We start from the raw sequence: 24,465 nt of genomic DNA on the forward strand, positions 1-24,465 counted from the left end.
GTCACATCTATTTCGATTGTTTTTTTCCTCCAGCTGGTCTACCACGAGGTCTCTTTTGGGGCCTCACTTTCTTTTGTCAGTTCATTCCTTGGTTTGCATTGTTCACTTTCTTTCGTCCATTGCACGTGTATGGCATCACGATTGGTGACCTTTTCTGTATGAATCCCTTGACAGGGCGCTATATTGTAATTTTTTATTGCGAGTCGGCCAAGAAGTGATCAGATATCATTTTTCATCTCTATTTATACTTTTCCTCATCCAAGAACAATTCCTGAGTTTCCAATGGGAAAATGTTGCATCTCAATCCCAATTTGTCGGGAGTACCATGTTTCATGTCGATCAGTAAATATTCGTGGGTTTGATTGTGGCATACTAGTATGATTTCATAAAGTAGTTTGTCTTTTTGGGAACATTTCTTGGGTCATGGTCATGGCCTGTGATACGTCTCTGGGATTTTTAACAGAAACAAGTAATGGTCATTCAGACTAATGGTCCTGTGATACTTACTTTTTGTTGAAAAGATTTGAAACAACAACATGCCGTTTAAATTTTTATGGTGAGAATATTTCGTAAAGAGATCAGAGATAAATATGTTTACTTCATCCATGTTATTATCTATCACAAGCTAGTGTCTCTCTCTCGCATCCAAGGTGTCAAGGTTTTCTGAATTGACGTTTCATATTGTACCTTCTTGTAAAGATCATTTTGAATTCTGGACATCTTGTATATATAACTACAAAATTTGCGGTCATGTAAAAATGAAGTGACATTGAGATAGAGTGAAAAATATATTTAATACTTTGCTGTTATCGATGATCCGTCCTCCATCTTCTTCGACAACCGAGAACAAAATTTTATTCTACTTTTACTTTTCAGACTATTTTTGCAAGTCTTCTCACTGATGCTCCTTCCATACTCCTATCCCCCCATTTTGGGCCTATGTTTGGCTCTGTACACCCCTTTCTTTCTTTTGACCCTGAAAATTGACTCTTGACTCTTACTCATGACTCTTTCTCACGACTCTTTACTCCCGACTCTTGACTCTAAAAACTCTTGACACCGACTCTAGACTTTTTAGTGCGACTCCTGACTATTACCCCCTACTGTTGACCCTTACTCCCGACTCTTTACTCTAGCTCTTGATTCTTGACTCTGACTCCCCATTCTCTACTCCAACTTTTGACTCTTCACTCTACTCTACTGTAACCATTTTTGTTCAGTGATTAAATAGTCAACTTTTGTCGGAAAAAGTTCTTTTTTACTTTTTTGAAATTCTTTATATGTGATCTTTACATGTTACTTGTTTCCCAATACCTACGATTAATTTCACCTAAATTACTTATCAAAGTGTATTGGGGTCGATTGATCTTTGACCCCTCCTCTAATTAATGCAAAACAGCAGACAACTTTACCATGTTTCACTTTGATAAGTACGATATTCAAAAACTACATTGATTTATCTTTCCATTGGCATACGATATAGCCGTATACCCTCTAGGCCCATTAAACTCGAAAACTAAAGCACTTCTTGATACCTGTCCGCAGCAGTACTAAAAATAGTGTGCAAAGTAGTTGTGTTTTCGCCACGCGGGGATGTATGCCTAACGAAAATGAAAAGTTGACAGAAAACGAGAAGAACTTTAGTCTTCTTACTTTCTAAACACGATTATTGGACTCATTCACAGATCATTGGACCACTCAGCATTATATATACAAGCTATTTTTGAAGATTTATTATGTTTTTCGGACACGCGTATACATTTTTAATGCACCCATATGGAGATTGAGAACCGATTACGTAGCACTTCCATATATGGTAAATGGTAGTTACTTCCGATTTTCATTTATTCATATTAATTAGGTCCTTGTGATAATACAAATAAATCATTCTAACTTTATTTAGCGCAAATCTGATGAGAAAACGCTTGTTATACTCGCATCAAAACATACTTCAGTTTTCATAAATATAAATGTTTAAAAAAAAAATTTCTGTCATGTCTCCTTAACCATAACCCAAGACAAACGTCAGCATCTGACCCCAACCCTAAACATAACCATAGGCCGAATTTTACAAATAGTCTTCTGGAGCAGGGTTATGTTGCTACAAGATTGAAGTCATCACTACAAAAGTTTTATGGTCGTCATCATGAACTCGTGAATCGTTACGGTATATCCATCTGCGCTTTGAAAACTGATTTGTTCAACGTGTCATAGTTTTCCTTTCCTCTTTCGTCTACCCCGGACTTGACTTTTTATGAGCAACTCGGCATGTGTTTCTAGAAAAGCAGAGGAGCTTACCCTACCGGTACACCTTGTCTATGCTCCCAGTTTTTGATGGAGTCCGAGTTGCTCTTTTGCTTTTGTTACCTTGTATGTATGATTTTAGTTACTTTGTGTTCTTTGTTGTGCATGTCTGTTTTCCATGTCTGGTCTTTGTCCCTGGATTACATTCTTTTGATTACCTCTATAACCTTGGTTTTCTTGATTATTCTTTTTCACTTAACCATAAACTTAACCTTTCCCATAGACTCTCACCCTAACCTTAACCCTTGTTCGTGTTGTTTTTTCTGTTGTTTTAACACTTATCTTAATCCTGAACCTAACCCTAATCTTAATCCTTGTTCTGTTTGTTTTTCTATTGTTTTAAAACTGACCCAAACCTTGACTCTTACCCTTACCCTATTCTTTGTTCTGATTTCCTATTGTCTGAACACTTACCCTAAATCAATGTCTCTGGTGTAAATCTGATCCGTATCGTTCTGATTCATTTTCAATTATTCTAACCCTAACCCTTACGATAACACTAACCTAACACTAACCCTTACCTTGACTTTAACCCTAACCTTTACCATAATCCTAACCTAACACTAATACTACTTTATAGTGTTCTGTCTTTCTGTATTGTTCAGATTCATTTTCTATTATTCTTACACTAACCCTAACCCTGACTCTAACCCTTACTCTAACCCTAACCCTGACTCTAACTCTCACTCTAACCTTTACTCTAGCCCTTACCCTAACTCTTACTCTTACCCCAGACCTAACCCTAATATTTGTTCTGTTTGTTTTTTTTTTTTTTATTGTTTGAACACTAACCCTAATCCCAGTCTCTAGTGTTCTGCAAGTCTGATCCGTATTGTTCTGGTTCATTTTCTACTATTAATACCCTAACCCTGAGGCTAACACTAACCCTATCCCTATCCCTAACTCTATCTCTAAGCCTAACCCTAGCCCTAACCATAACTCTAACCCAAACATTAACTCATTCTTTGTTACTTTACATTTTTTTTAATATTTATGGTTTCTTTTTGTCACATCTATTATATGGCGTTACTTATCTTACTTTCACATAAACATTTGTTATTTTTTTCTACCAAAAGGTTTGGCCAATATTAATGTTAAAGCTCGCTGATGTCACTGGGTGGACATCTGCATCTTTCTCTATGGTTCATAAATTCTGAGATTTTTTTCTGACGCAGTCGTTATATTTTCGCTCTTTTAACCTTTGACCTTAAAGACGCTCTTCCGTATTTTACATTGTTGATGATTTAGAAATATTTCAATGTCTGTCATCTAAGCTTTATTCTATCTTTTACTTTGTTGAAGTGTATAGAGTTGACAGCCCGTTTCCTTCCTGTTTTTTATTTTTATTCATAATGATATGTGTCATGTGATAGATCTAATATCATCATGACAGATATTAATACTGATTACCAAAGCCATTCTCAAGGAAACATTATACAGGACTAAGACATATGTAAGTACTATAAAATGGTTAATTTAACATGGTGGGGTCAGAAAACAAAACTAATAGTAAAAGTAGTAAGATAATACCTGCACTTGTTTTAATGTATTTTTCAATAATGTTTTTACTTGGTTAGAAAGATAAAAAATGCATTTGGATAGTTAAATTGTTAATCAAAGGTGATGTAAAAATATTTAGGAGAAATTAATTACTTCAAGATTATTGAATATAATTCAAACAAATATCGTTTGAAACAAGCACTAGAGAACAGATTTATCAACTTGTATAGTTTATGTATAATTTAAGTAATACCAAACAATTACAATTGTAAACATCTGCACAGATATGAATGTTCACAACAAATAGATATAATTTTAGAATATTATTTTCCGATGTAATGTGGTACTTTATTAAGAATGGAAGCCACATTTCAATTCTCTTCATGGCAAAAAATACAGCATGGGGTTACTTCCTCATTGTTGATATTTTATGTGAAGATTTACCTGAGAATTTTGTAAAAAAGGAAATATTTGCGAGTCGACGATTTTTATGAATATCCTCAACAACGTTTTAGGAAGTCACATCTTTGTTAAAATTACAAATGAAAGTTGCATATAAGGTCGGAAATGGAACTGAAATAGACAAAACAGACAAAAGAGGTTAAGAAAATATTGTTTTTACATTTTTCTCCACAATCCCTACCTTGTTAATTACTTTGATCGGGTCTCAAATTGTATACGGGCATATTGCACTAACCCTATATAGAAAGTTTAGAATGTGGACGTATTACCCTCTTGTACTTATAACACAAAAACATATTCGTACACAGATATCAGGACTATTCTTTTATCAAGTATTATCCAGACAAGTGCATTTAATGTCGAATGGCTTTTGACGATCAAACATAATACGTATGATGAACATATGATATCCTCGATATCTTTGTCGTCGGTTAATTTTTGGTTTTCGGAGAATGAATTTAATGTAAGTTGACGAACCGGTAAAACTGCAACATAACATACCTTTCACAAAAGTACATTGCGATCAATTTTTGGGGTTATGGCTTAAAATGAATCACAGATATGTCGCCAAATGAGCAAAATGATAATCTATAGGTACCAGTATCGTATTGCATATCCCTGAGCGGGTGTACGTCAAAACATGGATGCCATAAAAATATAGTGCATTTTCTTTTTGCCTCTCTACAAACTAATGTTTTGTCAAAAGACATGAACAATGACTTAAAAAATAGAGCAAACATCACACTGTAAGATGAAGAACTTTTTTAAAAGAAAATCTAACATAATATCATAAAAATGTTCCACTGAAAAGGTTGGTTAGGTGAGTACAAAACGAAAGTGAAAGTAGGGAAAATGGCTATTTATAGTTCAAGACTACTTTTCTGTCCAATCTTCGTGGACTCACCCTATTTTCTTTGCAGGAAATTATTTTTTCACATGTCCTTAGAAATGCTACATAAGTGAAAGTTTTATTGAATCAATTTACATATTTTTTTAAAAAATCCTAAAAATATGCACTTCACTATAGAAGTCTATGGGAAAATTAATACGATACTGAGACCTATATGTTGCTACTTACTATAGAAAGCCTAACAAAGTTATCTGCATCTCCGGTCGTATCAAAGGATGTCTCTAAAAAAAATCAGTTATTTGCTTTATGTACTTGACATTTTTTTCGTTCCACAACTTTTTTTAAGTTTTTGTTTTTTGTTTATTATTCCCTTATTATTTTTTTACGTTTGTATTAAATTACACTTTCATCATAGTTGTCTTTTAGCGTATTCTTTTCAAAGATGTGGAATTGAGATGATCAAATGTAGACGTAACTGTGACAAAAACATTACATATTTAATGTATTTTACTTTGCTACTCTTCTGTGGTAGCTTTACTACTGCTTTTGTGTATAATACATCATCCGAAAGCTTCGCATGGCAAAATTGCCAGATTACACAATTTTTCATTTTTATTTTTTTGCAAGCAAAGGTTTCTATTTGAAAAATTAATATTCGGGTTTGTTTCATTTGCTTTTGAACATGGCATCCTAATTAAATTTCAATCATATATAAAAGAAAACTAACGTATTCTTCAGGTTGAATGGCAGCATCTATTCCAGTCTGTGGTGTTTGTACGTTACGTCGTCATTCCATCTCCGCCACAATCTGGTGTCAGCAATGTGAGGAGGGCCTCTGTGATGCCTGTCAGGAACACCACGGGCTTGTCAAAGTTTCAAGAAATCATTCAATCATTTCCATAGAGGACTATCTAAAGTTGCCCAAAATTATCCTTGAAGTATCCAGGTTTTGCAAGAAACACGATAAAGAATTTACAATATTCTGTAAGAAACATGATACGCCCTGCTGTAGTAGGTGCATCGTACAATGTCATAAAAAATGTCAGGAAATAGATAACTTAGAAGACGTCATTCATAACATTAAGTCGTCCCATTTATATGACGATCTCGAATCTTCTCTTCAAGAAACGAAAAAGAATGTTGAAATTATCCGAGAAGATCGAAAAACTAATTTAACTGCGTTAGATGACGAACAAGTGCTCATGGTAGAAAAAGTTCTACTAACAAGGGAGAGAATTAACAAACATCTCGATAAAATACAGGAATCTTTCTTAAAAGAGTTGCACTCTTCTTCTGACATCAAGCAGACCTTAATAAGCAAGTTTATTGATTCATTAGACGAGCAAGAAGAGAATATTCAGAAAGATTTAGATTTATTAGCAAACATTAGACAGTATGGCTCCAACATACAGACGTATATCGGTATCTCGAAGATAAAAGAACGATTATTGTCAGAAAAAGCGTCCCTTGAAGAAAAACTCAAAAGCGAAGCTTGTTTAAATCATCAGATTTCCAGTTCCATTGACAATTCATTGGAAACGTTTGAAGAACAAACAAAGCAATTTGGTACCATAAAAAATGATAATTTCCCTTCTACAATTCGCGTTCATAGAAAGAGAGAAAATCAAGCCCAAATTATGATCCCAACATCGCTACGTAAACAGATCGATGACATTAAAATTGGGTGTGAAGTAGTGTTTGATAACATCGGTTGTAAAATCTACGGTTGTTGTGTACTAACTGATGGTAGAGCTGCATTCACTAACTTGCGCTCTAAATCAATCCGTGTGCGAGATATATATGGTTCAGAAAAGTTCTTAAACTGTCGTGAGTGTTCGATGGATATTGCCGTCATTGACGACGACACTATCGCTGTGTCAAATGAATCAAGAGGAATCGACATAATAAACATTAAAGCAGAATATTTTAATACGATACTGCCACATTTAACCCGTATAAGTGGATTGAAATATATCAAGGGTCACATTATTTTTTGTCATCCTCTAGGAATTCAAATGGTCAATCTCCGAAGCCAAACCATTACAAACATCGTTGAAGTGAAACTACTTGGAAATAGCTACGTCACATCACATGATGACAAGATATATGTCACAAATGATCAAGCTAATACCGTCACATGCTATGACATGAAAGGTAAAATGCACTGGGAATTCAAAGATAAAAGAAAACTAATAGACCCAAAAGGAGTCACCATTGATAATGACGGATATATTTATGTAGTAGGAAGTGGTACAAAGAATGTCGTCGTGATTTCTTCTGATGGTCAGCGATGTAGAGAGATTCTAAAGGCATCACGTGGTGATTTAATGACGAAATCATTTGAAGTGTGGAGCTTGTATTATGACAAAATTTACAAAAAGCTTTTAGTTGGAAGCTATAACTGCATCGCATTACTATTCAATGTAAAATAAATATGATATATTATAAATTGCAAACAAAAATATGAGCCTAGTAATCAGTTTAACATGACTATTTCCGCCAATATTTTCCATCATATTTTGGTGAAATGAGTTATAGTTTTATTGAATTGCACTGCAATTGAACTTTAAAGTAACAAAAATATTTTAACACATCTCTATGCTGCAGAGATAAAATAGTGCTATATTTTCTTTAATAAACTTATGTTGTCAGATTTGTCACAATTTGTCTGATTCCTTAAAGACTTGTACAGAATAGACATATACGTATACCATGGTTCGTTGGTTTCCCCTACTAAGACTTCCAGCAAGCAATTACTAAACACAATCTGAAAGAGATCCAGTATCTACGGTAATTTCTTAGAGACCCAGTATCTACGGTAATTTCTTCCAATGGTCTGTCAATATGCTGTAAGCTTAAAAGATTTAACAGTATGAATCACCACAAATATATTATTGTTAAAAAAATTAACACTTTTAAATATCTACAAAAACATGTGAATGTTCGAAACCCTATCAACATAATAAAAATGAAATACAAAGTTTTGTACACTGATTCTGATAAAGAGAAGAATAGGTTGATAACAAACCGATGAGATTTTCGTATAATAAAAAGCGTTGATCTTCTATAATATTTGATAATGTTTGATTAAAAAAAGATCACACTATACATTGAAACAACATATTGTATAAAACTCCTTGCACAAAAAAATGTATAGTGCTTTTGACATGAATGAGGACCAGATCTGAGGTTGAATTCTGACCATATCGACTAATAAAACGTTCAAATGTTGTCAGCGAAGCTTTGATTTATCATTAAACTGAAAGTAAGGCAATACATCGAGTTTATGTCGATATAAGGTAAATAGTAAATAGAACGTTAACAAATAACATTATGCTTTCATTTTTTTCTTTAAATATTTGAATTCAACAAGTTTTTATTTTTTATTCAAAGATTCTTTTGAAATATACGTTCAATTTTTGTAAAAGATTGATATTAAGAATCAAGAAAAATATCTTACGTAAAAAATCAGCTGCGGTAATCGGTGAAGAATTTAATCTTGTCCACACTGATTCGGACGTACTTTGCGCAATACCAAATAAGCCTGACTCAAAGATTAATACTTAAGCCAAATAGAATAATATCTCTACACAAAGAAGCAGATTGATCAAAGATTAAAACTGACATAAAGGCAATAACAAACAAGTACTATCTTTTAAAAAAAGATAGCCGACGCAGCCAATTTTTTCTTTTTACTTTAACTTTTCAACATTTCATTCCTGAAATAACCCGTAGCACGCAATGTCAATTTCGAGACAGTTTTTTTTTCAACGCCACTATAAGTTATCAGTATTTTGGCCAATCAGGAAACAGAATCGTGATCAGGTGACTCGCTTTTCCAAGGAAGAGCGTCTTTAAGGTCAAAGGGTAAATAGCGAAACTATGCCGACTGCGTCGGAAAAAATGAGAAATGCAGCAGCTGGATAGTGAGTGAATATTCGACAGTAATGATATTTAATCAAATAAAATATATATTACATAGAGACTTGTAGCAAGTCCATGATTACATCCTTGCATCAACATGTTTTACAAAATGAGATGTCGACAAAATTGCCGGGACTTACAATTCAGAATAAATTAATTTGAGATAAATACTGTAATCTGATTGGTTAAAATAATTGTGTTATATCTCAATGGTTAAAAATATATTGACACGCCCCTATTCGGTTAAATTCAGAGCTACTTTTCTCATGTTTAAAGATAAAAATATGTTTTAAAATTGATTTATAAGAATTGGCAATTATTCTTAAATGATTTAAAACGGAACAAGCACATAGATAACGCCTCAACATCATCAAAACAAATCTAAACTTCTTAAAACGAAACTTAAAAGCAACATAAAAAACGTCTGTTCAAACCTTCTTCGTTACATTTTTTTCTGCCACTACTCATCAAAGCCACTTGTTATTTTGATATAAGCTTTAAATGAGTTTGCTATATATTGGTATTGAATTTCAGACTCAAGCAACATCAACTTACTATTTGATGACAGAGGACGCTTACCATACCGGTGCACCTGGTCCATGCTCCCAATTTTTATTGGAGTCCGAGTTGCTCATTTGCTTTTGTTACTTTGTATGTATGATTTTAGTTACTTTATGATCTTTGTTGTGTATGTCTGTTTTCCATGTCTGGTCTTTGTCCCTGGATTACATTCTTTTGATTATTGCTATAACCTTGGTTCCCTTGATTATTCTTTCTTTATATTTTGGCCATATGGTTTCTGGTTACTTATCGTTTTTTCACACAACTATATAACTTTTTGAATATCCCAAGACATTATTAAAGACATTATTTACAATGTTTTGATTTCTGATATTCTTATTGACAAGTAACATATCTTGGTCGATTTGAAGGGTTATTACAAAGTATTACAAGGTTCATGTCATCTGTTATTTGGTTAGTTTACCAATATAGATATCAGCAAAAAACGACATAAACTTAATAAATAAATTCAATTTTTCTTTACAGAAAACGCTTCTGTTTACAGTATTGACACAAATTTAAATGAGCTTTATAGCTTTATTATTGTTGGAAAATTCTTTCTAACTTTCCGGTTCTTGTTTTATGTGGTTTCAACTCATTGCATTTGAATTAAACTACAAAATATGGAAGAAATACTACAAAGAAAAGGAAGTTATATGTGTTACCTATAAATGTATTATTTTAAATAAAGGAAGTTTTAATTGGTTTCATTGGAGATGCTCTATCATACCTACTTCCTGTTTAAATTACAGTCAAATCTGTTCAAACCAATTCCTGGTAAAACCGGAAACCTGTACAATACAGACATCTTATGAAGTCAACTCATATCTTATTTTCTGTTCATGGCTGAGTAAAAAAATGGTTTTGCTCAAATTTGAAATACTTTTTTCAATAATCCCAGCCACGCCCCCCCCCCTCTTTCAGTATAAAATGGTCGGTGCCTAACATGTCATAACAGCCTGACAAATGTGACATCACTAGGGGTTGTTCTTTACAGTGTTGCCCATTATGTATAATCATAACCATGTTCCTGATGTGCTGCCCCGCTCATTTAATTTTCCCTTCTTTGTGACAATCTTAGGTCAATTTAAGAACGTCCACATCAGTCATTATCTGCTTATGATTTGTGTTACAGTTGATGCAGCATAGATATATTCCTTTGAAAAATAATAAAGCAGTGTTTCAACAAGTTTTACTTTCTTCGTAGATGAACACAAAGCTGACTGACAGCTTTCTGAGTTAATAAGAGTTAATGGAGTTGTAAAACCTTTTAAAATTGTATAAAGGTGTAATAAGAGAGCTTTTTTACCAGATAAATAGATTACCCCTGCTATTGGTTGTTTACTGACGTGATTTCAATTTCCGCACATCAATAGCGCTGATGATTACATGCAGGGCACTCTTCTATAATTCATTTGCCATATACTCGTGAACATCAAATTTGAAACATATTCACAATTTCAAAATAAACTACTATTCACAGAGTGGCTTATTTTTGTGAGATTTTGAACATATTTTGATATTTTTAGTTTGTTTAAAACTATGTTCATGTTAATTATTTAAAGATGAAGGTGTTGCTGAAATAAAACTGTCAAGAGTTGTACACTGTATTGCTGTGGAAGACACCGGGTTTTATTGTATAATTGTTCTAGGATAAAAATAGTATTTGAATGTGTCAAAATCAGTGATTGTGTACCTTGCTAATATGAGTTGGACCTTTTCAGTTGGTGTTCTTTGTATTTTTTTTTTTTTTGTATGGCTCCCAAATGCAGCAGCTATATTGGACTTTGGACGGACGAGTGCAGTGCTGTCAACAAACAAAATGTCGGAATGACGAATAAGGGCTATAACTTCCGTTTTCAAAGCATTCTATTAATTTGCTGGGAGGTCAATAAGATGGACAGAAAAAGAAAATAAATAGACAACAGTTCTTGGCCAATATAGTCGATGACAATATAATTGCCATATTGAATCCTTATTTCCTGTATTTATATTATAAATATAGGAACCAAATCATGGGAAAATCCTACAAGACTTTAGAGAATGTTTGGTATCACAGCAATCACATTTTGTTAATAGAAAGAAGGGATTCCAGTGCTCAGACTTCAAAGTGATACCATTCATGGATGCAGTCATCAACAGTATATCCAAGACCCATCCTGGAAGCTAGCTGCTACATTACATGTGATGATGATAAAGCATACTACACAGACATAGAAAACAATAATTTTACTTGTGACATTAAAGATCGGTTGCTATGAATATTAAGTGACCTCTCTGGATATGGATAAATATCTCTACCTGAGCCAAATTTAAGTGGTTACACTCTATATGTGACATAAATGATAAATGTACTTGTTCCTTTTTGAAATATTCAGGAACAAGCATTTTTATCAATGTTTGTTAAAGTGTGAGGCAGGTTTCATCTGTAAAAGGACGAAGTTATAAGCTAAACAGGCCTTATCAATAATTATACCACTTCATAAGGTCACTGACATTCTAGACTCCAGGACATGGGCACCATAAATATAAAACAATAGCACCTTTAATTGTTACCATGACAACTACAATGGGTAGATTGTTTACATTCATCATGCTTTAAATTTATAAAACTAACAAGTTTCAGATTTCTGATAATGTCTCTTTTGTGCAAAGATTCACAATTTATTGAATGTCTTATAACTATAACCAAGGAATGTAGGACCATCAGATATGACCTTCTCGAGGTTCTATCAGGATTTCATTAACACCAACATATTCAGGTTGGGTAACTGCATAAAGAACGCCATTAGCAATATCTGATGGCTCCAAAATCTTACAAGAACTACTACCATCATATTTCTCTTGTGCCTGAAAAATATAAAATCATAAATGCAGAAAGCATGGTATCATCTATGTACTTGTCTAGCTATTTACTAAGTAAGGAGGTCTTTATCAGCTGGAAGTTACCTTTTTGTTGCAAATGTATGCAATTCAATAGTTTATGTAACATAACATTTGATCAATCACAAATTTTAAGACAAGATGTTGTACACTATATCTTGCTAAAATATACCCACACTAAAACATATCTGTCAAACCTATAAAGGGGAGACATAGTACAAGTTGTCATGCAAAAGCATTATACCAAATATATATTAAGCATCCCCTCTGATAGAAGCTGAGAAATCTGTAACAGAAAAATTTAACACACAGACAATTAATATAATAGAATTAAAATGAATGGGGTATAATAACCAAAGTTCTCTCTTTATAAACCATACTAAGAGAACAATCTTCATCTAAGAAATAAAAGTAAATAAAAGTTCGTTGGAAATATATATTCACAAAAATACTCTAAAAATGTTGAAGGTCCATATTTTCAAATCAATAAAATATATGGAGTAGAACAAAATCTACACTTCAACTAGAACTTGATCTGTAACATTCAAATTAAGTGTTAGTGTTTATAAGAATCAGGCAAAATGGGAAAAATCAGATACATGCATGTCAAAACCCCGCTGATCGGACAATATATTTTCATTAAAGGATACATTCTCAATTTGAAAATACCATTATTTAATCACTACATCACTGGCTTTACTCAGAAATTTTTCAACAGAATGTTAGAAAAATGAGCCTCCTGACAGAGTTATCTGCCCTTGAAATGTTCATTTTAGTGCATTTCAATGAAATAATAACTCCATGCACCAATATGATATGGAAAATATTGTCTTTTTTTCCGTGATTCTGATGGTGCAATTAGTCCAATTACGCTAACAAAATGATGGATTTTTCATACCATGTTTCACCCACTGCCTGGTTCTTACAGAGACTGACACTTTAAAATAACCAAAAATCAAAACAGGAAGATATTAGAAAAACTCATTCTCATAAAGGAAGTTGATATATTTGAGGCAGCAGCCAAAACCATTTTTTACGTATGGCCCATCTATATAAATTCATATACAAAATATGACATCCTTCAATCCATTGGATGCCAAGACTATTATTGCATCAAAAGAAGGTGATTCAAATATACCACCCACTCATTATTAACATCTGAAAGGCTTAAGAAAATGTCCATAAAGGTGTTATATCTATGAAATTTTTATGAGAGTAATGACCACAGTTTTTGTTAATATCAATGGAATGGAACAAATGATTAAGTTTAACTGTTACCCATCAAGAAAGAATTATATACATGTACCTAACATCAGCTTAACATTTGCGGGAAAACTGTTGCATGAGGATGGAAGGACTGAATGACTAGTAAAGGTAAAGTAAAAATATATCGATGAAATTTTATCTTGAACTGTAAACTATTTTATAAGAATTACATATCAAGAAATCAGATAAATTCTGTTTGTTCCATAAGGACTACAGGATTGGATGAATGACAGACATGGGTGAAATGGAAAGCCTCAGTGAGATTATGATAAGAGCATAAAAATGGTGTCCTTGAAAACAATATCAGAACATCAGGAAAGTTAAAAGAAAGGAATTGAAAATAGTGGAAATTAATACCATCATAGTCAAAATTTGACACAATACATGAAAATCAAAATATGTTTTATATTTACCTCCTTGTCTGTGGAATGGGCAAGTAATTCTGTTTTCACGTCACCAGGCTGTATACATGTTACCCTGATTCCACTCCCACTGACCTCGTGTCTCAGGGCCTGGGATAATCCCTCCACATAAAACTTGGTACCGGAGTAAACTGCTAGACCAGGAAATCCCTTAATAAAAAATATTCGTTCTAATGAATCTGCCATTTCGATGATAAACAAACCCAATATTCTGACATTATTTATCAAATATTCATGCCAACATACTTGTAGCTTTTGGTCAACACTTACACATCCTGACTTTGGCTTGCTACTTCTATAAAGCAAGGCTTCAATGAAACCAAATGACAAAGGTGGCCAAAACTTAAATATATACTCTCAAGGTACGTGCAGTGAATTGATGAACCAGAACCATTTTCAAAAACTTTGCAAACCTAAGCCTTTTTCTGGGTAAAATTTTAGTAAGCATGAGCAACTAATTAAGAAGAGTATATTCTATCCGTAACAATTTCTTCTTCAAGATATTCACATGTACTTTCAAGGGTATGGTACCAAATATTAAACTTTTTTGTCATGCATACCTTTCTTCCTGCATCTGAAGACATATTAACGATATGGCCTGATTGTCTCTGTATCATCCCAGTTAATACTGCTCCTATACAGTTAGTCAAACCCTGAAAGACAAGTAATCAATTAATCAAATAAATAGACATTATCATAGAGATAGCAGGGATTTATCAAAGGTTCTCTGTGTAAAAATTTTCAATAATTAACATTGTAAAATAAATTTGGTAATTTCACTCTCAGACTTTATCCCCCCAAGACGTCAAATATCAATCTGCAGATCACAACATTTAAAATTTATGTTGAAAATAGCCATTTATTATGGAGAAAATTTACAGATAGAATGATAGACTGGTTGTTGTGAATATAACAAAATATAATCATTCATGTCAAGAACACTTGAATATTTAACTTGAGTGAAGAACAAAGTCCTCAAACTCATTAAATAAGTGTACTTTGGCACTTGTGTTCATATTTTGGTTATTCAGTCTTTTCAATTAATTTTGATATCAATATAAATCAATGGAATGCATTCCTAAAAAAAAACAACAACAAAATACATGTAAATGAAGTAATAACTATAACTATGAGCAGTATCACAAAAGGAAGTTGGATTATCTCCCCTTATAAATATATCAAAGTTATATGTAACAGTGCTACTTTAAATGTTGGCAATTTTTTTTTTTTAGTTTTTATAGGGTGTGTTTTCATGATATTCAAAGGTACAGAGCAAACTTGTTGTGATCATGTGATCAATGTGTGTTCACCATGTGAAAACTTTATCAGTTGTATGATATTTAATGCACATAAACATGTGAAACCCAAACCTTCATAGAAAAATTGAAAAAATATATACGGAACAGTCTCCAAGTCACAAGATGACTTGTGCTTCCAATGTAGATGGTTAGACAGACAGACAGACATGATGATTTCCATACAGCCCCTACAACTTATTGCAAATGAATTTTCTGAGCATTGGAGCCAGTTAACTTTGCCCCCATGACAATACATAAAATCACTTTTTTTTCTTTTGATTTTTTTTTTAAATCTTAGAACATTTCTTCCAAAGACAAAAAAATACAAATATCTCCTGTCACATCTTTGTAATATCAATTTACAGCATTCACAACAATACAAATGACAAAAGATTAGATCTTGTTAATCAATCTAAATTCAATCACTCAAAATGAGTAACATTGATGAGTCCTACCTTACAATTCAAGTCAATCTGTCTCTCCCATTCTTCTTCATGTAAATTTTTCATCATTGTGTAATGCATTACACCAGCATTGTTGACTAGAATATCAACTGGTCCCAGAACTGACTCAGTGTGACTTATTAGTTCTTTTACCTGTCAAAATTATAATAAAAACACATTTGAATGAATTTATTTGCACTATTACAGCTTGTGTATCAAACTGAATTAAAATTTTCATTTACTTAACATCAATGTCTTCAGTTACAACTGACATGAATATGTGTAATGGGAAAGACATATTCATGATAAGACAATTGCTGTAGTTTTTGTGTTTTATTTGAAACAAAAAGTATTATTCTCATTCAAATATTAAATTTCCATTTGAAACTTAGATATTGAGAAAAGTAAATAATTGACACACAAAAATTCCATGAAAATGCCTTTGCAATTTTTTTAAGATTTGCAATAATTTCTGAAAGGACATATAATAATTTATTAAGTGCCATCACATTTATATTTCAACTTCGCAAAATAAAAGAAAAACAAATATAGACTGGAGATATTAGAAGTCTTTAATTTTAACTTTACTTTAAAAGGGCAGTAACTCCTTAAAGGATTTCTCAATAAGGGTTTATTTACATTTCACTTTCTTTTTATTTTTTTACCTCAATTTTGAGTTTTTTGGTTTGACATAACTTTACAAGACATAATTGTATATCAAATTCTCTTTTTTAAAATTGTTACCTCCCCTTTCTTTGTGACATCAGTTTTAACACAAATGCAGATACCATTCTCTTCTGAAATCTTCTTGTTGATTTCTTCAAGTTTTTCCATCCTCCTTGCAGCCAATGCTACCTTGGCACCTGCTTTACACAAAGTTTCAGCTATGGCCCGACCTATTCCACTAGAAGCCCCTGTGACAACAGCAATCTTTCCTTCCAACTTTCTGTGTTCTGGAAAAGATTTATTTTATAACAGAATTATGTGTGTTTCCTTCATTGTCATTATACAATTTTGAACATAAAATGATGTCATTAAAAAGAATAGTCACCTGAAAGTGTGAATAAACCATGTCAGTAGTTAAGAAAATTTGCTACTCAACTGAAGGAAGCCATGGTATATTAATCGATAATTCATTATTTGCAATATCTGAAATATATTTCAATCATACCAATAAAAATGGACCTTTTGAGATAGATGACATGGAAAACACTTTACATAGATATGTCCACAAAGAGACAGTGAAAGTTGACCTGATATTAGGCAGGCTTTGTTTAAGAGAGACAACTTTCATTAAGACAGTAACCATTTGATTTTCAGGTGGTAGGAATTTTTTTCTAAGATAATCTCTTTTTTAACCTTTTGCAAAAAACAATTTTTTTCATAACTAGTAGATTTTCAAAAAAAGAAATGTTGATTTCGGTTACTGTTGAAATATAAATAAAAATATAGTACTTCCACAAAAAAAAAAATTATTCCAACATCAAATCCCAGGCTACCCCCATCCCTTCAGTTAAAATGGTAGGTGCCTAATGTAATATCTATGAAAAACTGTAGATGTGATTGACAAATAAATAGTTAGATTCATTAACTGAAAATGTAATTGTTTAAGACAGAAGCAAATATATATTGAATTATTAATACAAACAAAGTTTAAAGAAGCAATTCACATTAACAGTACACAATACCAACATTATGAAAACATATATTTATGAAAAAACATCTTTTGTACAGAAACACATACACTGACTTGATCAACATAGAGTAAAAAAACCACAATTTTAACCTGAAGCCATGCTGCAATGTTTACATAGTTAGTTATCTCCCTTAAATAAGAAAAATCAAACTAAGGGAAATAACTCAACAATTTTTATAAAGTAATAAAAAAAATTACCTATGTACAGTATTTTCAACTGTGTCAAATCACTTCCATTATTTGAAGATATTCACCAGTGTTTTCATCATCAAAATTTACATATTTTTTTTTAACTTATTATTAATTAAATTTTCTTTTTGATAAAGCAATTCAAAGTTAATTTCTTGGTCATAAGGTCCTCCCTTGTATCTTTTGAAGCTGCCCTATTACTTATTTTTACTGCCATATATACAGAATAAAATTATAAAAGCACTTTTCTCAACATTTTTATGTCTATGAAGAATAAATTAATAAACATTCTTCACTTCTTCAGGGAAAAAAAAGGAAAAAATGCCACTCTTCCTTTTTTCTTTTTCTCTAAAGATATAGTCTGAGAACAAAGAAATTACCTTGTATGGCCTTTAATATTCATAAATTTCCAGAATTAAAGTACTCTACTTAATATTTTAAATGATGTTGCCCCAAATTTTCTATTTTATGAAAACATTTTCATTGCTTTTATTCAAATTTCAATTTGTGACCTCTTGGACAGAAAGTCAGGGGAAAATACTAACTGGAGTAAAAGAATTACACAAGACACCTTTTAAAAATAAAAAAAAATCTTCTCTAGTATAATTTTCTATTCAGATAACACAAGTTTATCAATTTGCATTAACTTACGCTCAAGAAGATGTTTGGATGACACCACAAGATCCCTTTTCGCTAAACATTTAAAGTATGTTTTCAGTAAGGAGCTGTTAGTGTAAGGGTATGTCATGTCAAACACCACTAAGGTCTGCTTCAGTTGGTCTGTTCTGTATGTACTTAAATTGGACAGAAAGTCTGAGGTGCTGTAATCAGAGAGGGACAATACTGTTTTACAAAGAAGAATTCATATTTTTTAAAAGAATTCTATATCCCATGATAAATATAGCACAAAATAATTAAAATACTTCAAACCATTATCGATTTATAGTACAATGTGTTAATGAATAGATAGACTGACAGACAGGTGGATATAAGCATGCCATGCTTCACCTGTCAAAAGATGGGCGTATAAAAAGTCCCAAATTCCTCTCAACATGAATGGTAGTATTTATAAGAAGAGACAGACAGACAGACAGATAGTCATTAACAGATATCAACATAACATAATTCATTTCCCAAAAACCTTTTTAAAATGACTTATGTTTGTTTGTTTTGTTTGTTTGTTGGGGTTTAAAATGACTTACGTTATGTAAGATTCCAGCAGACCTTGTATGTTCCTGATAAAAGAGTCTTTACTACTTGATTTCTCTGTTTCTTCAAGTGCACTGTGAGAAAAAAAAATATTATTTTACAAAAATACCTCTTTAAGGGTAAAATACTTAAAGACAAGCTGACCTATTAAACCAAGTATTTGTTAAAATGAATATTTCTTATTCTATTGAGAACCTATACATAAAAACTATCTGTCTAAAATAAAACCTGAAAAAAGTTTTAAGCAGATTTTACTGCAGTTGAATCACAAAATTTTGTCAGAATCTGACGAATATAATAAAACTAAATTTAATCCACTAATCAGAAGACAAAAAATGTACACATTTACACCAAGTAGTCTTTGATCCCAGTTATGTTTCAAAAATTGCAATAAAAAAAATAAAGAATGTTAAAATATTGGGTGTATTTTGAGTTTTCTTCCCCTGAGTTGTTCATTACCTCTTCCTCCACTCATTAAATGGAACAATCTTCATAGGAAAGCCATGTGCATTCATCCATTCAAACACCCACCTACAGAACAACAAAACAAGGTAGTTATAGGCTACATGTAGTATTAACATCGAAATAATACTTCCTACCTAGAAATGTGAGTGACCTTAATGAGTGATAATCCCTGCTTCATTAATTCTTATCCTTTTTTAAGTTTTAATAAGTGTTATCTGCTCTGCTTTATAAAATGTTACGACAAATGTCTTGCTATATACACGAAAAACATATTTATATTTGATGTATAACTTTGATGTAAAGTTTCATTAAAATCCATTAAACTCTGCAGGATGACTTAAGCATAAGGACATGTAAAATGATGCTGTAAGTTGAAATGGAACAACTTTTATTACTGTGCAATTATTTTGGCGGGTGTAAAATTTGGCACTTTTTAGCCAAAAAGGTATAAAAAAATGTTGGACTTTATTATTTTGGCAGATGCTTAGTGGTGCTAAAGTACTTAGGATTGGAGTAAATATTTCATAGAATTTATTTTGGTGGTTTTAGACAGACCACTAAAAAAATTTAAACTTAGCATCCTGCAAAAATAGCCCGCTATACAGTATTACATGTCCAGTCAGACATGTATTAATGTTTCATAAACAGACCCCTTTGCTATAAGGTGGTTGGATAAAAATGACAACAGACATTTTTTTTTATTTTTTAATCCCCCAAAAAGTCTTATGCATAATTTTCTAAATTTCCAATAACTTGTAAACAATATTTAGGAGATGTTTTACTTCATTATTTTTTTATGGATTTGGAATAATATGGATATGGAGGTGATGAAACACCTTCGGACCAAGTAGCTAGTTTTGTTTCCCTTATACTGGTAGATTACATCTTACCTAAAACGTAATGGCTTTTTCATTGATGACGTATAAAAATTTGAAAACAGATAAATTAATTTCTGGTGGTCTTATGTATTTCAACTTTTTTAGAATGTAAAGGCTTGTCATTGATGATGCGATACGTTTTGACAAGGGCTTGAAATACAAGAAATTATATCGTTTTAAAATACATGTAATTACTTACCTAGAATGTAGAGGCTTGTCATTAATGATGTGATAAGTTTTGCCAAGAACTGTGGACAGATTGTAAGTGCAGCGAACTATAAACTCTGCTGCAAAGTCTACAGGGGTCATTTCCATATCCCAAACTACATCTGGTGCAACTCCAAATGAAGAACAGGCTTGTAATACTGCCAAGGTAAAGTCCTGAGGGTTCCAGAATGCTTGATTTCTATCACCAGACATGTTTCCTAAAAATACCATAATTAAGCTAATGTATTGCAAATTTAAAAATTGCTAGCAGCTGCAAACTTTCCCCCAAAGTCATAACTACATAGAAATAAGGAAACTAATGCCTTTCCGTACCATGTGGTCACTCTAACCAGCATTATCATACTAAGTCCCTATAAATAACCATGGTTACTCCTTTTTGTCCTCATCTATTAAGTTGCAGGTAAGCAGTATTTTAGTAAAACTAGAGGTTCTAAAGAGCCTGAATCACTCACCTGGTTTGATAAGCAACATTCTGTTTTTGTAAAAGCAGCTATATTTTTCTTGGATAAAAATTCCTAACACTCATGACTAAGAAACAATCATATCAATGTCTAGTAGTGCCAAAGGACTTTTGCAAGAAATGACAATTAAAGTAGTGAAAAAAAATGTTGAAAAAGGTCAATAACTCCAACGTGGCTAAAGAGATTTACAAGAAATTTTGACCACAAATAGATCTCATCATGATGAGCACTTTCACTCAGTCAGAACTTTGCTAAGCCTAAAGGTTTTGAAGTGTTACAAAAAACTTTTGTCTGACCCCTATGTTCTATTTTTTGTAACAGCGGCTATATTTTTCGACGGATCAAACATCCCCACATTAGTTCTACGCACAATATCCTAAGGAGAAATTCATACCAAGTTTAGTTCTATTTGGTCTAGTAGTGTCAGAGGAGATTTTTGAAAGAAATAACATTGAAAATTGCGAAAAAAAAAAAAAACGTTAAAAGAGGGCAATAACTCCAACATGGCTAAACATATTAACTAGAAAATTTGACCACAGATCAATCTCATAATGCTGGACAGTTTTACCTAGTGTCAGAATTTGGCTAAACGGTTAATGAGATATTTGCAAAAACCTTCTGTCTGACACATATGATTTATTTTTAGTAACAGCGGCCATATTTTTCAATGGAACAGAAAGTCCCACATCAGTTCTATGCACAATATCCTAAGAAACATTCAAAGCAAGGTTGGTTCAAATTGGTCCAGTAGTTTTAGAGGAAAATAATTTGAAAGAAATAACATTAAAAAAGCAAAAAAAACCTTGAAAAGGGCAATAATTCCAACATGGCTAAACACATTAAGTAGAAAATTTGACCACAGATAGATCTCATCATACTGAACACTTTTACCCTGTCAGAATTTGGCTAAATCTAACAGTTTTTTAAAACATATATGAGAAAATCTTCAGTCTCACCCATGTTCTATTTTTAGTAACAACAGCCATGTTTTTCAATGGATCAGTTTTATGCAGAATACCCCAAGGAATATTCATACCAAGTTTGGAGGAGAAAATTAATAATGATGACGACAACGACAACAGATGCCAAGTGACTAGTCTATAAATAATCAAAATATCATCCTCCTCAGCAAGTCTGTAATTGACCATTTTCCGCCAACTGTCACAGACTAACATCACCTATGAAAACTCAAATCTATAGCCAGGGGGTCTTTGTGACAGCAATAAAGTTTTAAAACTGTCAAAAATGAGCTTAAACTTGTTTACCGGTAAGCAAAATTTAAGTCATGAAAATTTTGTCCAAATAACCCTCCACATCCCCCCTTTCCCCTCCCCCAATTTCTGACTACTTGTCAGGCAGTTTTCAAATTTCTAATTAGAAATTTACATTTAATTATTTCAATGGGGAAAACTTTAAATAAATACATGTTCTCTTTTTGGTCATCCTCTACAGTTCAGCAGCCCATATATACACACTGGTATTACCCTTTTGACCACCGATTTACCAAGTATCTAAGTAACCACAGGTACTCCTTTATTGTCATACTCTACTGATCAGCAGTCCATAAGTAAACACAGGTGATCACCTTTCAAATGACTTACCTAGTCTATAAATTACCACAGGTACTCTTTCATGGTCATTACTGGTCAGCGGTCCATAAATAAACATAGGTATTCGACTTACCTATAAATAACCACAGGTACTCCTTTATGTTCATACTTTACTGGTCAGCAGTCCATAAATGAAAACAGGTATTCACCTCTCAACCACTGACTTACCTAGTCTATAAATAACCACAGGTACTCCTTTTTGTCCTGCTCTACTAATCAGCTGTTCAGCTACCCATTTAGACTGGGAATACCCATCAGTCAGCTGTGTGTGGTAGGATTCAGTACTGTCTTCTTCTGAACATTCCTTCATACCATTAGGAAATACAGCATCTGTACTAAAATTAAAAAAGAGAAAAGTGTAAATCAGTATTTAACAAGACACATTAAATGAAATTTGCATTTATTGCGTTAAAAGTTTCCAGTTGTCCCATTGACTCTATTTAACCCCTTCATCATATGCTGATAAAAAAAGGTTTTTTCTAATCTTACAGTAATTGCATTTAGAAAAAAATGATATATGTATCAATTAAAAGTGTTTTTAGTTCGTTGAATATTTTATCATCTTGGAAATTTAAACAGTCAAGCATTTTTATATGACCATCTTTTGAGGGACATATTTCAGTAAACTCATGACAATTTGGATGGAAAAGGTTGTAAGAGCTGCTAGTAGATATGCTGTCACTGTTTGTGCCCCAGGTTTAACTAGAAAAATAGGGCATAGATGGATCATTAAGTTGATACCCCACCACATAATTGTTTAAAAAAGGGAGATGGCAAAATGTTCAAAATGACTAACTACATTTTGGATTCTACTGAAAAATTAACTGTACCTGTATTTTATGGTACCTAGTAACTGTGCAAAGTTTTAAAAATTCATTCAGCTGTTCTCAAATTATTGTCCGGAAACATATGGGATACAGACAGACGAATGGGTGGATGGATGGACACTGAATTTCATTAATTTACATTCTGAGGTGTTAGAGAAGATGCAGATAGGACTTCGGGACAGACAGACAGCATGATCAATATGTCTGCACCTTTGCAAGGGGTATAAAATCAAGAAATTCAAAAACACTCACAGGGCGATACTCCCTGGTTACAAAATTCTTAAGCTGACATTATCACAATTTTCATGAACAAATTTCAAATCTTTTTAAAAATGTCATCATAACTCTTTGAAGAGTCAAGGAGAAGTACTTACACTGTATATATGGTATGAACAGATGGACTAACAGATAAATGATTCCTATTATGATATAAGCACAAAAAAGAGTTGTATGTAAGGTAAGGAAATTATCGGAATTATCAAAAATGATTTAGTATAAGTTTTTGTAAGAATCAGGCAAAATGGTAAAAATCATGTCAAAAACCCAATGATCTGACGCTATAATTTCAGTCAAGGATGCTATCTATATTTGAAAAGACTATCTGATTATTATTTGATTATTATTTCATTATTATTTGATCTCTGCGTCACTGGCTCAGAAATTTTTCAATAAAATGTTAGAGAATGAGTTTTTTGACAGAGTTATTTGCCCTTGAAATATTCATTTTCAGTGCATTTCAATGAAATTATAACTCAATTTACCAAAATGATAAGGAAAATCTTGTCTTTTTTCCTCAATTCTGATGGAACAAATATTCAAATTAAACTTACAATATGGTGGGGTTTTAATACTATGCTTCACCCACTACCTGATTCTTACAGAGACTGACACTTAAGTTGAATTCTATTGAACATTTATCCATGTTATTTAGTTTCCACAACAGATCATTTTATAATCAGGTATTTATTTTTGGTCCCCTTTCCAAGCCC

The 24,465-nt window shown here is 32.4% G+C and overlaps 2 protein-coding genes across 4 annotated transcripts in view; one reads left to right on the top strand and one right to left on the bottom strand.

Moving 5' to 3' along the window:
- Nucleotides 1-3,610: 3,610 nt before the first annotated feature.
- Nucleotides 3,611-7,690, top strand: LOC148604801 (uncharacterized). The gene is made up of 2 exons (XM_088550117.1): nucleotides 3,611-3,757; nucleotides 5,855-7,690. Exon 2 carries the CDS (start codon nucleotides 5,860-5,862, stop codon nucleotides 7,546-7,548), a length of 1,689 nt encoding a protein of 562 aa, XP_088406243.1. The 5' UTR covers nucleotides 3,611-3,757; nucleotides 5,855-5,859; the 3' UTR covers nucleotides 7,549-7,690.
- A 4,438-nt stretch (nucleotides 7,691-12,128) lies between these two features.
- The window catches only part of LOC148604802 (uncharacterized), a 33,172-nt gene continuing 20,835 nt past the window's right edge, over nucleotides 12,129-24,465 (bottom strand). For 2 of the 3 annotated variants that reach the window (XM_088549278.1, XM_088549279.1), the window contains 10 exons: nucleotides 22,818-22,984; nucleotides 20,550-20,775; nucleotides 19,467-19,538; nucleotides 19,001-19,081; nucleotides 18,450-18,619; nucleotides 16,658-16,866; nucleotides 15,926-16,066; nucleotides 14,733-14,825; nucleotides 14,164-14,322; nucleotides 12,129-12,451 (listed from right to left, as the gene is read on the bottom strand). In XM_088549278.1, the coding sequence (XP_088405404.1) occupies nucleotides 12,308-12,451; nucleotides 14,164-14,322; nucleotides 14,733-14,825; nucleotides 15,926-16,066; nucleotides 16,658-16,866; nucleotides 18,450-18,619; nucleotides 19,001-19,081; nucleotides 19,467-19,538; nucleotides 20,550-20,775; nucleotides 22,818-22,984 (1,462 nt within the window). In that variant the 3' untranslated portion in view covers nucleotides 12,129-12,307. Of the gene's footprint in view, nucleotides 12,452-14,163; nucleotides 14,323-14,732; nucleotides 14,826-15,925; nucleotides 16,067-16,657; nucleotides 16,867-17,699; nucleotides 17,739-18,449; nucleotides 18,620-19,000; nucleotides 19,082-19,466; nucleotides 19,539-20,549; nucleotides 20,776-22,817; nucleotides 22,985-24,465 lie in introns of those variants that run through there. The other variant, XM_088549280.1, reaches the window with a different exon arrangement.

This window comes from Perna viridis, chromosome 10 (genome assembly GCF_037379345.1).
Source record: "Perna viridis isolate PV_CMFRI_1.1 ecotype Kerala chromosome 10, ASM3737934v1, whole genome shotgun sequence".
NCBI classification, from domain to species: Eukaryota; Metazoa; Mollusca; class Bivalvia; order Mytilida; family Mytilidae; genus Perna; species Perna viridis.

Coding starts and splice junctions, on each gene's coding strand:
- LOC148604801 (XM_088550117.1), top strand. CDS start 5,860: ATGGCAGCATCTATTCCAGTCTGTGGTGTTTGTACGTTACGTCGTCAT.